This window comes from Anticarsia gemmatalis, chromosome 5 (genome assembly GCF_050436995.1).
Source record: "Anticarsia gemmatalis isolate Benzon Research Colony breed Stoneville strain chromosome 5, ilAntGemm2 primary, whole genome shotgun sequence".
Lineage (NCBI taxonomy): Eukaryota > Metazoa > Arthropoda > Insecta > Lepidoptera > Erebidae > Anticarsia > Anticarsia gemmatalis.
In genome coordinates, this window is record NC_134749.1 from 3012330 (window position 1) to 3029381 (window position 17052).

Consider the following 17052-nt stretch of genomic DNA (forward strand, 5'->3'; position numbering starts at 1 on the left):
TTGGTTAAATACGGACTGTGATATTTACTACGAGCCCATGAACTTGAACTTGAAAATGAAACTTTATCGATCGCATCCATAGAAATGCTAAACAAGAAAAGAGCCGGCTGCATTTATGCAGTGAATATGATACTTGAATACTTATTACTTACTATTCGAACTGTATTACGTAGAGGCAAGATTTCCATAACGTTGATTATGATACCGAGTAGCATAAGTACGGGAAGTCACGATATTTTGCTGTACAATACTTTGTTTATCCCTCAGTGTATATCACGCACGTGAGGTGCTTAATTCTAAAACCCCGTAGAACCTCTGAAAGTAGGCTTGATTGCGAGTGTGAACGTTACACGTGTATTCTAACGCTCATGAAACAGAATTCAAACCGGTATCAGCATAAGTGGGTCGGCACAGATCCCCTCATGTACATAATTATATTTTCACTTGTGCACAATGTCATTGAGCCAGGACTCATTAGTACCCCATTGTTGAATACGGGTCACACACAATACTCGCATTGTCGACTTTACAGATCACATTATTAGTTCGGCCAACTGGCGCGCTCAACGTGCGACAAAAATATTGATGATAAATATCGATATATCAAATATTCAAGATTTTATCGAAAATCGATTTCGTTATGCTTTATTTATTCATACAGTTTGTGCCAAACACACGAAACGATTTTGTGCAATTTATGTAATTTATTTCGACAACGCATGCCCTTGTTTGTTTCCGTACTTCCAATATTTATTTTTAAAATTTCCATCCAGTGTAAACGTGGCGCAGATTGTTAAAATCAACGCGTTGGTCAATTATAAAATTACCTTATGTTTTTATCGTGCTGTGGTCGGTTTGCTGTGCGGATTAAACACTCGCGTGTGTGCATTCGGACTTTGTTTTGAAACGGTTTAATTAAATTTTCATTCCTGTTTGGAAGGAATTATTCAATGTTTACCTGACTGTAAGTATCTACGCTTTCATTCACAGGTAGAGCTGTGTTCGTCAGTAGGATGATAACGAATGTTCATTAAAATGTATTTGCAACATTATTCCGAGTTAATTAATCATAAGTAATTGATTATTATTTTTCTTTATCACTTATCTAGGTAAGTAAGAAGTTTTGCCGATACTGTATCAATACTTCTCTACCTCTTGCAGAACCTTAATCTAGTTGTAACGTCAATGGTCGTGCTTCGTTTTTAATGTCAAAGAACAAAAAGTTATAAACTTTAACTTAAATGAATAACTGAGTATACATATGGCTCAGTGTGGGCTGCAACACTGTTACTGTCCAGAGAACTAAGTTAAATGTTTCTCCCAAAAACACCCAAATCTTGCTAATTTCAAGTTTCTTACAACGCTTAACTTCAAAGAAGCCGAGCTTCGTAAAATGATAACAGTCTAAACAAATTAGGGCGAAACGTCCAAATCAATTTACAAACTTTTTTATCTTCACTACAGACTATATTTTATTACGCTAACTTTTTAATGAGTTTGTAGAGCAGCCGCGGGCAGTTACTCGTATTTGTCTGTACAATGAATCAATGTTTTACGAGTGTACAAAGGTCCCTAAAACTTAGCCGTCAACTGCACAGCGCTCAACAATGTTGCATTGCATTGTTCTGGGGACACGAATTTAAATTAAAAAACTTTTCGAGCTGTAACCGTAACAAGAAAGCGAGATTCCCAAACATTCCCGCGATGCTCCATAAATGAATGAATGAATGAATCTTTGTTTGCGTTCTCACTTTGTTTCTTTTTAATTAATGCACAGATAAACGAAAATTGCTCTTAATGAATACCTGAAGAGGTGCTTACACGAAATTAAGGGTAAATTGCTTATTGCGTATTGTACTTACTTTAGGTGTTTGTCGAAATTACTCTTTTTATGTTAAATTACGTCGGTTGGTCAGAATAAATAGAGAGATTCGTTTAGAATCCAATCTGTGGACATTTTCACGTAGGCTTGTAAATTCGTTGTTATTGCTACGCAAATATTTTCAGCTGACCGGTTTTTTCAATTAATAAATGTTATTTAGCTGAATGCTTTAATTCAATGATTTTAAATTTAATTCATCCATACCTTGTCGTTTAGCTCTTGATTACTTACACCCTGCAGAGAAAAATAACAAAGTTAGAGTCAATCAACTCTTTTCAAATTATTTGCCACTTTTTCAACAAGCAACCACATAAATCTCGAATCAAATCTATTCAGACAACGCTTATAACAAGTCTCGTACTCTAGATATCGAAAACACCATGAATAAATCCAAGGCAGCTCATTGAAGAGTTTCAGAAGTGTAGTTGGAACGAAATAAGATTTTATTGCGTTCGGAAAACTGTGCTACTGAAGTGAAATGGTCGACCCCAGCCATTATCCTACTCTTCTAGAAATACTAGTAAAGAAGAAAAAAACTTAAATCGAAGTCTATCGAAGATTTCGTATAAAATAAATAACTATATTTTTGCAATTATTTGTTTGTTTTGTTATTTCACTAGAATTAGTTATTCCAATTTCGCGATAAATTTGCAGATATTTACACAACATTCAACGGTATACGCGTTTATTTATACGTGGACTGTTTCTCTTTTAAATGTTAGTCACTCAACTGCACAATCGATTACGCCGACAAACATATCTACAATTGAATTTTACAGTTTATATATAGACCCAAAATATAGTTTCAGGCGGCACACTGTAGGTATTACAGTTCTAATTGAAAATATGCACTTATGTAAAAATATTACAAGTATATTATCTTTCCAGTTAAAACATAACCCACTCTAAATTTAAATTAGTTAAACCAGCTATAAAACTAAGTGACACATGATGAAAGGCCTTTGTACAAATGGAGACATGATTATGATAGCGCTATACACTTTTAACACCATTTTACTAAAACGTTGACTTTATACATAGAAGATCCTAAAACCACTTTGACTTTATTTTACGCAGGTACAAAATTGCTTTTATAAGATGGCTAAACTTTATATAAAAGTATATTTTTAGCACTTATTGTAAAGTAACTGAGATCACCAACCAAGAAATATCGTTCAATATACGTCGAAATAAATACAGGAGCTTCTGAATTGCACATAATTCGTACAAAATGGCTCCGTATTTGCAGTAACAATGAACCTTAGAAGTTTCTATTAACCTTCAGAGATGTTAAGAAAATACCACCTTTGGACCTGAAGAAAATAAAACGGTCGGGACTGTTTAATATGTGGACGATAAAACTATTATAAGGTTATGACCTGACTAACTAAGAAGCTGTACATTGTACAAGTCGGTGTGAAAACTCAAATAAATGCGAACTTAACCTACAAATTACGTAACATCTCTTTTCTTAACCATCGCCTTTGTCTTCTAGCTATTCAGTTCTGCAGTCTTATTATTTTCTTTACGTGGCGAGCAAGTTCTTTATTCTTTTGAGATATTTAACTGTATTATACCCGAATATGTAAGTACCTAGACAGATACTGAAATATTACCACATTTTATAAATAAAATAAATTTAACCCGATAATGTCCCATTGCTGGGAAAGGGTCTCCTCCCGTAATGAGGGAAGGACCACATTTTAAACAACACAAAAAGTATCTAATAAGTACTTATTTTAAGTTGAAACATCGATCCGTATGTACCTAGAGAGTGATTTTACAGTGCCATCACAATTTATTTCCGCAAACATAAACAGCGCATCCCATCAACATTTTGTTGCAGGATTCTATAGATACTAAACATACAACAGAATTTATTTACATGGGATTTTATTGCGAATTCATGTAGCTCAATACACTGTGACACATGTACAACATAGAAATGATATCGCTTTTAAAACGACCTGTGTTTAAATACTAATGTAAATTTTTGGAAGTGAATCAGGCAAGAGGAGTTAGTAAGGATCTTACCAAGTGGTGTTCTATTGTCTTTGCCTATCCTTCTAGAAAAAAAGGGCATAGTTTAATGTAAGGATATCTAGTCCAAGCATACAATGTAACATAACTTTTAAACTCTCGCGTTGCATGTTTAACGTATAATAGAATACGGGAATTAACAAAACGTTGTTGTCAAATGCGTGTTCGCGTTAATTCCCGTATTCTATTATACCTACAATGTAACAAACATATGTTCCACATGACTACATAATACAGAAACACAGGACAATCTCAACAAAAAAATATATCGGCTATCCATTATCCCTATTTATGCAATAAGACTAAAAACCTAATTCGAAATGGTTTGTTTGATCTGCGTATTCTGTGATCTGCTTAACAAGGAAATGCCTGCAAAGGAGACAACAAACATCTATACATCAAAGGTACTATATTTGAACGTAATTGCAGAAATACGAGCGTGGGAGGAATCAAAGTAACTGCTATATAAACCCATATGAGTATATTATATAACATCACATTATCAGCTTGTGTACCCAAACTTAATTATAATTATGTCACTATTTTGTCTGGCTACGAAATTACGACTAAGAAAATGGAACAGTCATTATGAATCCCACGGTATACTCTGTTAAGGATCTACGTCATTATAATATTCTGAATAAAATATGGACAAATTTCATAATACTCAGGCCTTCAAGTAACGATTAAACAAGTTTAACTAAGTTCGTATAATCGAAGAAAAAAAAATGGTTACGTAGCTTTCTTAATGTTTCGTACTTACTTATTATCTTGCTAATTGCAACCAACATATTACACAGTACAAAAAAAAACATGATAGAAAAAAATACTACAGCCTAAATAAATCCAAGTCAATTATATATTTAGTGTCAATCTCTAAGGTTGTATAATTTTAAAACTTAGACCTTCAAGGTTTACCTTGAAACTACTTACACAAACTCTTGTAACTTAATAATTTCATTTAATAGTAAAGTCGACAGTATTGTCCACAACTCTTTATATTTAATTTAATTTTCAATATAATTTCAAAACAAAATTAAAATCAATTACAGTACAAATAAAGTACTACTGTTTGCTAGTTCACACCTCGTTTTAATCTGTTTGGACGGTCTTTAGAAACGTTTAATTGATTTACCGAGGGACCACCTCGTTCGTTTATAAAACTTGACAGTAATTTTCGCGACGGAGAACGATTTTATTGGCAAATACAATTAGGTAAATTAAATAGCCCCTGTCGATGTGGATTTTCAACCGTTTTTAACAATGTACTTGCTGTACTTTAATATTTTATTCGCGGGTTTCAACCTAGATATTTTGTTTAAATAAAGTAACTACTGAAAAGATAATTAATTACTTATAATATAACTTTTTTATTTCAGAGTCCACAATCCACTAATGTTGTTACGTCTCTAATAAAATAAAATTAAACGAATTCAACAGCTTCTATACCGTATTTTATACATTACTACATAACAAAATATAATATTTTGGAAATTACTATCTATAAAACCGTTATTATTGACTTTGGCGCAGTGGTTGACATGGTAACCTCGCCGCAATAACCGTACGTAGCGCCGCGTGTAGTGGGTTCGAATATCAACCGGGGCAAATATACCCACAAGTATCTGTTATGACCCTGGTTGTGAATCGGATAAATTATTTAATATAAGTATGTATTTAGATGTATATAGCTCTGATTAGTTTGATTTGGAATCAGTGTAATGCGTTAAACGGAACGCCAATGAGAAATGTCAAAGTAAAGAACGAATGACAGAATGAAATCAAGCGATAATCTGTCAGCGAGTGTCATACAAAGTAGTAAAACTGAACTTTCTCCCGTTTGTAATAATTATTTGTGCAAAAATTTATGATATTTGAATACAGAAGTAAACAATAATACTCACACAGCCTACGCACTCAAGAAGATTCACGTCGGTTCTGACCTCGAAATAGGTTAGTATTGGCGATGTGTTATTACAACTTTTATTGAAATTTTGATATGACTTTGGGTTATATCCGCGAAATTTTACGTAAAATGAGTTCGACCACGTGTGTGCAGTTAGTGCCAGTTGGTGTCCGTGGAATGAAAGTGTTGGACCGGGATAAATTCTTGCGCAACGTACAAGTACCAGTTCTAAAGGTCAAAGAAGAGAATCTATCGAAGATCACGCAAATTTGTAAGACTTACTTTCTAAAATTCGAAGCATTTAGGCCTGTGCAGGCTATAGAATCTGATGAAATTGATTCCTACCAGAAATGCATTCATTTGAATCCAGAAAAAGTGTCGCAATTCACTGACATCTCTGAAACTGATAGAACTAAATTGAAGCAACTAGGTGTCACGGAAGACAATTTTGATAGCAAAGAAATACAGCTCACTTATGACAACTGGAGATCTGACATAATATTCAAGGCAGTGCTACCCGAAAATGAAGAAGGTGTGAGCGGTTTTTCTCAAATTGGGCATATAATACATCTGAATTTAAAGGACCACCTGTTAGAATACCGGCCTCTTATTGGACAAGTGTTGGTGGACAAGATAAAGACATGCAGAACCGTAGTGAACAAGAGCAATATCATAGACAACACGTTCAGAAACTTCAGCATGGAAGTGATAGCAGGGGAAGAAGACTTCTTCGTAACAGTCAAAGAAAACAACTGTATATTTCAATTTGATTTCTCAAAAGTCTACTGGAATCCTCGCCTTGGTAAAGAGCATGAAAGAATACTGAGTTATTTAAAACCTCAAGACGTTTTATTTGATGTTTTCTGTGGAGTTGGTCCGTTTGCAGTACCTGCTGCTAAAAGGAAAACTAAAGTCTTTGCTAATGACTTGAATCCAGATTCTTTTAAATGGTTGAACCACAATGCAAAGAATAACAAAGTGAAATCAGACTTCTTCAAATCGTACAATCAAGATGGAAAAGACTTCATTTGCAGTGTTTTCAAGGACTATTTAACAGATCTATGTAATGGTAAAGAAAAAGTTGAAGGGAAAATACATATCACTATGAATCTCCCAGCATTGGCTGTGGAATTTTTGAAATACTTTCATGGTTTATTAAAAGATGAAGAGCTGACCGCAAAGTTTGATCAAGAAATCATTGTATATGTTTATTGCTTTGCAATTGGTGATGAATCTGCGGATGTTGCTAAGAAAATGGTGATTGAAAACATTGGATGTGATATCTCTTCAACCATTATTGATATTTTTGATGTACGAAATGTGTCGCCCAAAAAAGAAATGATGAGAGTTACTTTTAAACTAACTAAAGAGGTTTTATTTAGTGTGAGTGATGATAGTGAACCTCCTTGTAAAAAACTGTGTGTTAGTGAATAAAGAGTTATGTACACTTGTTCTTAAGAAGTAAAGTTTTTTATGTGCTGTTGATGCGTTGTGCATTTAAAATGTTGATTGGAATAAAATCATGATTACAAATTATTATTGGTTTTCTTTATATAGAGAAATATAGTAATTTTATATACATAAAAAAATGTCTTTTTCCAAGTAGGCAGAGACCAGAAAAACCCACTATGTATGGTCTAAATCTATACAAACCTCCTATGCTTCATTCACATTCATACATCTTGTCATACAGAGTTTTTAATTTCTTTTTATAATATAATTTAGTAAATTGTAACTTGCAAAATATTTTTATGTAAATAAAAAATATTGTACTTGTTAGTAAAAAAAGTTTTTATTGTTTAGTTATACATACTTATAATATTCTTTTTAACTTAATAGGGGTGTGGTTTTGTTTACTCTTTTTCACCAGTTATCTTATTATTATATATTAGTATAATTAGTTACACAACTACACGCTTCAGTATAGTAGATTATGTTATCATACACTACATACTTAGAGCACTATTATGTAACTATTATAAAACTGATAAAATAATGTAATGGACATTATTCAGAGTCCAGGGTTAGACTTAGTACTGTACCTATATTGTTTTATTTTATGTAATTAATATGTAAAAAAAATGAATTAGTTGACTATTGAAAAATCCCTGTTCTTGTTCCACAGCCATCAACTATCTTCATGCAAAATTTCATGAAAATCTACTTAGCAGTTTAGCTGTTACAGCATAATAAATAAATATTATTGGACAACTCACACACGGTCATTTGATTCCAAACTAAGCAGAGCTTGTACTATGGTAACCAAATAACTGATAAACATACTTATATACTTCTAAATACATACTTATATAGATTAGACATTAACATCCAGGCTCAGAACAAATACTCGTGCTCATCACACAAAGATTTTTCCCGGGTGGGATTCGAACCCACCACACGCGGCGCTACAGTTGTTGCAGCGAGGTGACCGCTTCAACCACTGCGCCAAACGTGCAGTTTAGTATAATAGACAGACACACTTGTTCTAGTAAAATCCAGTATATTTGTGAACAAGTCTGTTTAGTTTTCAAGTGCAGTGTGAGTGGCTAGTATTATAATTATACAATGCGTCGTATGCGACAGATTATGCCTCAGCGCGTCTAGAAAATAGTTCAAGAATCAGAAACCAAATAAACGAAATACTTAACGATATAATAAGCCATTGAGCACAATTATCTTATGTATGAAAATTGAACCCGAAACACTCATTTACAGCTGTAAAGAGATCAATCCAATCATGTTTTTCACTGCGCAATTTGCACTTTTGTTAAGTGAGCATGTGTGCCTTATGCATTATGTCATCACATTACAGTGACAAACCACGTCAAGTTGGCTGTGACTGTCAAAAATTTGTAAACATTACATTCAAAATTTTGATATTACGATATTTACAAGTATCTGAATCTTATGAACCAAAATCTTTGATTCATTAAGAAGCATTTAGGTCAGGTCTTCTCACGTACTCCGCTTCGGTCTTACGACTGTCGTGAAACACTATCGCTACTGCAATTTCAATAACCTACCTTCGAATCAAAACTACAGATCTCATACCAGAGATAAGGACTAGCAGCTACCAATCGTTGTCCTTTTCCATATAATTTCGTTTTGTAAGTACGAGTATTAACTATTTCATCGTAGAGTTGGCTGTCCGAAAGACACAATTACAAACTTCAGATATAATTGTCATCTGACTACGTATATACCAAGCTGACCACTTTTCTAGTAATTTTAACATAAAGATTTGTAACAGTCTGAAGGGAACGTACGAGAAATTTATTTACAGAGACAGTATACCTCCGTAGCGCAGTGGTTTAGATCGCCACGCTGATACCACTGTGTCGGGAAGTCGTGGTATCGATTCCCACACGGAACAATTATTTGTGCGATACACAAATAATTGCTTCGGGTCTGGTTGTGCTTTGTGTCCGTTGTTTGTATGTTTGTAGAAGTCCCCGCGACACAAGAGCAACTCTTAGTGCGGGAGTTGTCTTTTTAAAATTGAAGCATTCGCGAGTTTTGAAAAAGAGTCGTTCGTCACATTCGTTATCATTGTCGTCATCTGTAATTTCACGCTCGAAAGCACAAGTCATGAAAATAAATATATTTAAGAGAATACATTTAAATAAACCAGTTATTAAGTTATCAGCTGTAACAACACTTAATACGTGTATTATAAACATTCAGTTTGATTCAGCCACTCAAGAAGCGCCTCGTACTCGCTTTGATGCTAATTATTCGGCTATTACACGAACTTGTAATCTTTTTATTAGCCGACTAGCAGTGGCACGCAGTGGTACTTGTTGAAAAACATTTTTGTTTAACTTGTTACTTGTTAAGCCTATGAGAAAGTTTATACTAATATTTCTCAACCGTAAAACTCAATTTCCCGGTACAAATTTGAAAGTATTTGTAAAGTGAAAGTGTTAGTAATTTGAAGTAAATCTATCGGTGTCTTCAAAGTATCTACTTAATTTGATACAGGTGCGTGTATATTGAATAACTTTAGATCGCAATAACGAAATACTTGACTTTGTGATATAAGTACTGAATTTACCACCACTTAGGAAGCAGTGTGTTGGTCTTAGCAAGAAACTTACGTCCACTCTTGTAAATTAAGTATTATAGTCCTACAACTTTGTAGAGAGCCATGTATGCAAGGTTCGCGGCTGGTGGAGATACAAGGTTCTTTAGATAGAGCAGGAGTTCCCAACCTTTACTTAGTCCGGGACCACTTTTATATTATATTGTTAGCAGGGACCACTATGTAAGTATATTAAAAATAAAGTGTAATATTATCTATATAAAATTTATAATCATTCGCGGACCATATCATGACTCCCGCAGCCCACAGGTGGTCCGCGGACCACTGGTTGGGAACCACTGATCTAGATACATCTTGCATACCCAGACTCTCTACTAAGTTGTCATACTATAGCGTAGGCATACTAAACTTTAAATTAGTCATTGTTTAGTATTCAATACTTCAGTAAAGAGACTGATAAAAAATACTATAATATAATTGTCGAGTGTTTTACAATAACCGTTTTAGTATTACCGCAGTAAAATAATCTATTTACTAGAAATATACAACGAAATACATGACTAAGACTGATTATATCACAACTATTTCGCTAAGTGGCGTTTGTGTGCAAAAGAACAATAGTTATCGAGCATTCTTATCTTATTTTGATTCATATAATAATCATTGTCAGTGGGCCAAGAATGGCCAAGATCATTTGAGCGAGGGAGTTGAAACGGATAAAAGTCCTTCAACACTAACGATAGTTTTTTTTGTGTGTGTGTATAATTGTGGTAATAATGTTATGTGTCGGTTACAGTTCGGTACGTGCTGTGGGCAGCAGTTTGACAGACATGGTGCTGCCTGATGTCGATGACGCTTTACGTGAAACTGAGGAGGTAAGATTACTTTGTAATTATTTAATTTATAAAGATTTTTCCACCATTTTTGAATACCTAGTTGAGGATTTACAAGTCCGATTAATATTGTACTCGGTAGCTGTGAAATTTTAAGTTTGTAATATGTTAAGTTGTTTAATACATTTCTTAAGATCATGCAAAGTCCCCAACCCGCACTTGGCCAGTGTGGTGGACTCAAGGCCCAATCCCTGTCGTGGATAAATAAACATGTTTTAGATGTCACTAGTGTAAAGTATCAAACGAATAAATACGCAAAATATTTATTAAAAGTTCATTATAATTTTATGATCAGTTAGATATTTGGACAAACTAAAGTTAATAAGTACTTAGATATTTGGACAACTTGGACTCTGTCATGGCACTACCAATACTTAACAAAATTACGTATTGTTTTGTTCTCACTAATAATTATGAGCCATGATGTCATTACAATTTAAATGTGAAGACGAAAATCATAGCAATCAGTTTTAATTACATCGTTACAAAGACCTTCAGCAGTTATTTAGAAAAGCTAACATATCCGATCAATGTACACGGGATGCACATCATTACTCAAAGTACGTTCTTACGAACAATCTATAATCTTTATCTATATCTATGTATATAATATATAATAATATTATAAAGCTGAAGAGTATGTTTGTTTGTTTGAACGCGCTAATCTCAGGAACTACGGGTCCGATTTGAAAAATTCTTTCAGCGTTAGATAGCCCATTTATTGAGGAAGGCTATAGGCTGTATATCATCACGCTACGACCAATAGGAGCAGAGTAGCAATAAAAAATGTTACAAAAACGGGGAAAATTTTGACCCATTCTCTCTTATGTGACGCAAGCGAAGTTGCGCGAGTCAGCTAGTTAACTATATAAGTAGCTGAACAGCTCAATATTTTTAAAACATTTTTACATTGTGGTTTTATTATGTACTTGAACAAAATTCGCTATTTTTGTTCAAGTACATCAAAACCAACCAACCTATTCAAATTGGTTTCAATCAACAATTCCTACATGAAATCCAATTGAACATGAAATAAGTATGCTTTTGAATAGAAGTTATTGTATATGACTTTACCTACTACCTACCTTATCTATAATGCATTATGTACCTATTAAAAGAAAATAAAGGTACATGGTACTTAATGCAAAAACACCCATCTCGTCAAAAAGGTACTCTGCAAGAACGGATTTAAAAAGACTATGACTTCAACCTTTGCAATACAAGGCACAAAAAAGTATGGTTATTTATTACCAGTATTACAGTTGGGTTCAATGCTCTTTACATCCGATGTTATTGAGATAGTCGTGTTAAGATACTCTAGAGGTGTTGAATATAACATAACATTTGAATTATCCGTGCCTTTAGCGGTAATTTTATCTCACAAGGTAATAGGTGAATTCTGAAGTCCCAACAATATAGGTAACTAGCTGACCCGCGCAACTTCGCTTGCGTCCAATAAGAGAGAATGGGTGAAATTTTTCCCCGTTTTTGTAACATTTTTTACTGGTACTCTGCTCCTTTTGGTCGTAGCGTGATGATATATAGCCTATGTCCTTTGTCCGGATATCAAAATATCTTCATACCAAATTTCATGCAAATTGGTTCAGTAGTTTAGGCGTGATTGAGTAGCAGACAGACAGACAGAGTTACTTTCGCATTTATAATAATAATAAGTATGGATGCCTAATTCTATTGTCATTTACGACTGATTTTGACTTGAAACAGCAATACTTTTATTTACTAAATGAAAAGTACACATTAGCATGGTTAAGTTGTAAACATAAAATAGTTTTGAACTACCACTTCATATAAAAGATGGAGCATGTTTTGACGTTTGTATATAATCATACAAAACATTTTTTAACCAATTTATTCTCCATCTGCTGGGCAAGGGTCCTCTTCCGAAACAAAAGAAGGATTAAGCCTTCAGTCCTCCGCTCTGGCCAAATGCGAGTCGAGGACTCTGTATGTCCTCAAGGAATGCGGTAAAATTTTTGGAGAAGTTTCATCACGATGAAAAAATAAGTTCTCTTTAATTTTTTCCAGGTTCTAAGACAATGTTTCACAGAATACGAATTAGACGAGGTATTCCTCTCGTTTAACGGCGGGAAAGACTGCACGGTACTTCTAGACATCACAATTAACATACTAAAAGAGATTCATGAAAGGGACGACATTGCCAGCGAACTTAAAGTCATGTACATAAGAACGGGAGAGACGTTTAACGCTATAGAAACTTTTGTAGATGAAATAGAAGAACATTACGGCATTAAGATGATGGTCACAGAAGGGGATCTGAAGACAGCGTTAGAACAGTTATTGAAGAAGGATGAGAGAATAAAAGCGTGCTTAATGGGAACTAGACGGACGGACCCGTATTGTGAACATTTAAATTTTATGCAGGTAACTATATTTTGATATATTTTCTAACATATTAAGTCGGGGAAAAGTCTTTTCGCATTATAGTATGTATGAACTTGTAATAAAATCTCTTTGGCTTCAAGAATCACAAATAAGTACACGGTAAATTTGGTTTCTTTCAATGAGCTCGTGATGTACCCAAATATCGAGCTTTATTGTGTAGAGAAAAGATTTTATTACAAATTCATAGATACAGTAATGCGAAAAAACTTTTTCCCCGACCTAATATAATTTTGGAGTTAAAGAAGCTTTATTAAATTGAATTTACTTATTGATTTCGCAAGCTAGATGGTCCTGGTAAAATAGGACTTTGTAAAAATAATAATGTAATAAAACAGAAAATAAAGCGAAATTATTCGTCGTTCGATCGCATACTAAATGGTACTTTTTTTCCAGAGTACAGACGCGGGCTGGCCCAAAATAATGCGAGTATCACCGTTACTGAACTGGTCGTATCATCAGATATGGAGCTATATACTACAAGAGAACGTGCCTTACTGTTTATTATATGAAAGAGGGTGAGTTTTATCCAAACAATCATTTCATCTAGAACTTTTAGATAGAATTATACATACACTTTTAGTCCGTATTCACAAAGGGTTTGCGAAATAGTTCTTCTCAATTATAAGTTAACTGTATGGCCCTTAGAACCCACAAGTTAAAAAATAGGTAGTCGACTCGACTAGTAATTCAATCTAGCTATCACTTCATGTAAAAGTCACGGTACAAACTTTAAAACTGTGTATTACTATGATTCGTTCGACAGATATAGACTTTTTGATTAGTCATTCTTCATGTCCGAGGCTCTCAGCCGCTTGACCTAACTCAGGACATTAAGCTGTCATTATTACACTGTGACCAGGTTACTCTAGTTATTATCCGTTAAAATGTTTCTATATCTATACTAATATTATAAAGCTGAAGAGTTTGTTTGTTTGTTTGTTTGAACGCGCTAATCTCGGGAACTACTGGTCCGATTTGAAAAAATCTTTCAGTGTTAGATAGCCCATTTATCGAGGAAGGCTATAGACTATAGAGAGATATACCATCACGCTACGACCAATAAGTGCAGAGTACCAGTGAAAAATGTTACAAATACGGGAAAAAATATGATTCTCTTATGTGACGCAAGCGAAGTTGCGCGGGTCAGCTAGTTATCTTTATAAACTACAACTCTACTAAAGCCTAGACTAGAAAATTATATATCTTTACTACGAATAGATAAGCCTGTACTTTAAAATGTCCAGTCACGATCGATATATCTAATCAATACACACCCACCTACTTGAGTTTATTCTTCCGCCTCTAGTCTAAACATTACATGTTTATTTCGTCATAATCTGCTTAGTATGTTTATTACAGTAACTCTGCTAATGTGAATCAACTGACGTAGTACGAAATGTTTGCAAATGAAACAGTTGCCTTTCATAAATGTTCATATGTTCGATTCTTGAGTCAGACAAATTGTCATTGCAGTGTTTCTTCCCGAGGTTTGGATGTACATCTGCTTTTATTTAATACATAACTCTACCCGAGATTTGTATGCTTTTATGCACATTTCTGAAATTACAGATGTGGACATATTTTATACACTTCTGCGTTAACCTTCGTGTATAACAAGCATAAAGTTTCAAAAATATTCTAATTCCAGGTACACATCAATAGGAAGCGTGCACAACACAAGACCGAACCCCACACTAGCCTTCGTAGACCCAAACGGTCGAACTACATACCTACCAGCATGGCAGCTCAAAGACGGCTCCCTAGAACGGGCGGGGCGGGGAGTCGCGCCTATACAAGTAAACGGGCATAAGGACAATGGGCAAAGAGAGAACGACAACGGACACATTCAGAATGGGCACATAGAGAGCGAGAAAGGACACATACAGAATGGACATAAAGAGAACGGACACGACTGACTAAGATGAAATTTAGAACTAAATTGTGATAGAGAAAATATTCGAATATTTGTATAGAACTCATTCATTGCTTACCATTGTGGGTACAAAGCGAAATTGTTAAGTCAACAACTCTATAATTCTACAACCGCTCAATTGGATTGCCTTAAATTGCATCAAGTATTGTAACGTAATAAATTATTTTTGCTCCATCCATTTTCTTCGACACTCAAGGTAGGGCTGCCGACAGTCCTGAATTTGTCCTAGTGTTAGAGGACGGCCAGGGATTCAGTAGTAGTTTATATTTCAGGCAGCTGATGTATTATCCATTTTAACTACTGCGGCACACATGATGGAAACAATTTATTACATCAATCCTACAAAAATCGCCATTTTAAATTATTCACGCATCTTCTCCTAGTACGCATTACTTATTTATGGCAATCTTACATTCACGTGAACCGTTTTAGCATAGAACGTCTCGTGATGAAAACTACATTGTTTTCTTAACCTAATTGAACTGAGTCATAAAATGTTATAATCAGGTCATGACAAATGTCAATTAATTGCTTACTATAATATTTTATCGTAAACAGACCATGAGTAAATAACTGCTAATAATTACATTATCGTATTTAAAATATAAAACGTGTAACCTCTATCTTGATGTGAATCAAAACGTGTTGAAATTGTTCGTCATTCATGTGATACTTAATATAGATATAATTTATCTTACAATAGATTTTTGTAGGTGCTATTTTACTGGTGATATGGACAAGAGCGTTTAGAACATTTCAAAGCTAACAATATACGCATATAGTATGTAAATTAAAGAACTATGATCAAAAACTATAACAAAAATTGGTTGATGATCTCCTGCTACTTAATTTTTTATTGTATTTTCACTGCCATGGTTTGTAAGACCTCGCCTTGTGGCCTCTTTGGACACAAGCTCCATAAAAATTAGCTGACGCTCCAATAATGATTTTCTTCATCAATCAGACATAATTATAACTTTTTCTTTGTATTTTCATCAGATAGGTATTTACTTGTTGACCAGGCAGTTTCGTAGATGAAAAAATAAAACCTAAAAATATCGTATAATAAAAAATACTTAAAAATATTACGAATTACTGACTTCAAATGAAGAATTTAAGAACTGTATATTAATATTTTGAAAGCGATATTTGTAAGCTTTCAATGTATGTTTAGTACTTACTTACAATACCATCCGATGTTAAACATATTTATTATAAAAATGCGAATTATCTGTGATTATTTGTTTAATTGTAACTAACAACACCAAGGTTATAATAAAAAATTGTATGTACTTAGACAGTTTTTTTTGCGATTAAAGTTCGCAATAATAGTTTAAAATTGTTGGTTTAAATGTAATAGATATTCTAAAAACAACATTACTAAGGCAGAATAGATTACTATGTTACCCTTGCAGAAAAATAAAAATTAGTTGGACAAAAGATCGGCCCTTATTTTACCAATATAAAAATTGCGTTCCACTATATTATTGAAATACAATATTATGACTTAAATTATTGTAATTAAAATGTGATTTCTGTGTGTTATTTATTTCATTGTGTTGTGCTATTTATTTGAAATTGTGTAAAAGAACACACTGGCTCTTAAAAGAAGTGTATTCAAAATTAGGATAATGATATTGAATGTTCGAGAAACAAGGTTGTATGTAATTTAAAACATTCGTTTAAACGAATTTATGAACTTAATTTTTTATTTATTTTAATGTATGTAATATACACATGTAGTGCTATAGTTTTAGGTTCGCTTAAGTTACCTTATTTTTATGCAATTTTTAATCAAGAAATACTTGTTTCTTTTTAGATCTTCAACTTTAGTTTATTATTTTGAATGTGTCAGCACATTTTGTTTTTTTTTTTTTGTTTCAATAAAACCACTTTACAGAGTAATTGTCTTTTCATTTGATTTTTTTTTAA

The 17052-nt window shown here is 33.6% G+C and overlaps 2 protein-coding genes across 5 annotated transcripts; both read left to right on the plus strand.

The window, feature by feature from the left end:
- Window positions 1-941: 941 nt before the first annotated feature.
- LOC142972800 (uncharacterized) lies at window positions 942-16970 on the plus strand. Of its 4 annotated transcripts, none has more exons than XM_076114102.1 (5): window positions 942-964; window positions 10667-10745; window positions 12810-13166; window positions 13581-13702; window positions 14836-16970. In XM_076114102.1, exons 2-5 carry the CDS (start codon window positions 10701-10703, stop codon window positions 15101-15103), a joined length of 792 nt encoding a protein of 263 aa, XP_075970217.1. In that variant the 5' UTR covers window positions 942-964; window positions 10667-10700; the 3' UTR covers window positions 15104-16970. The 4 variants fall into 4 exon arrangements, with proteins under 4 accessions (XP_075970217.1, XP_075970213.1, XP_075970215.1 ...); XM_076114098.1 differs by lacking the exon at window positions 942-964 and adding an exon at window positions 5715-5875; XM_076114100.1 differs by lacking the exon at window positions 942-964 and adding an exon at window positions 8670-8935.
- Window positions 5871-7687, plus strand: LOC142972798 (tRNA (guanine(37)-N(1))-methyltransferase). The gene has a single exon (XM_076114096.1). The coding sequence runs from the start codon at window positions 5922-5924 to the stop codon at window positions 7260-7262; it is 1341 nt and encodes a 446-aa protein (XP_075970211.1). The 5' UTR covers window positions 5871-5921; the 3' UTR covers window positions 7263-7687.
- Window positions 16971-17052: the final 82 nt, after the last annotated feature.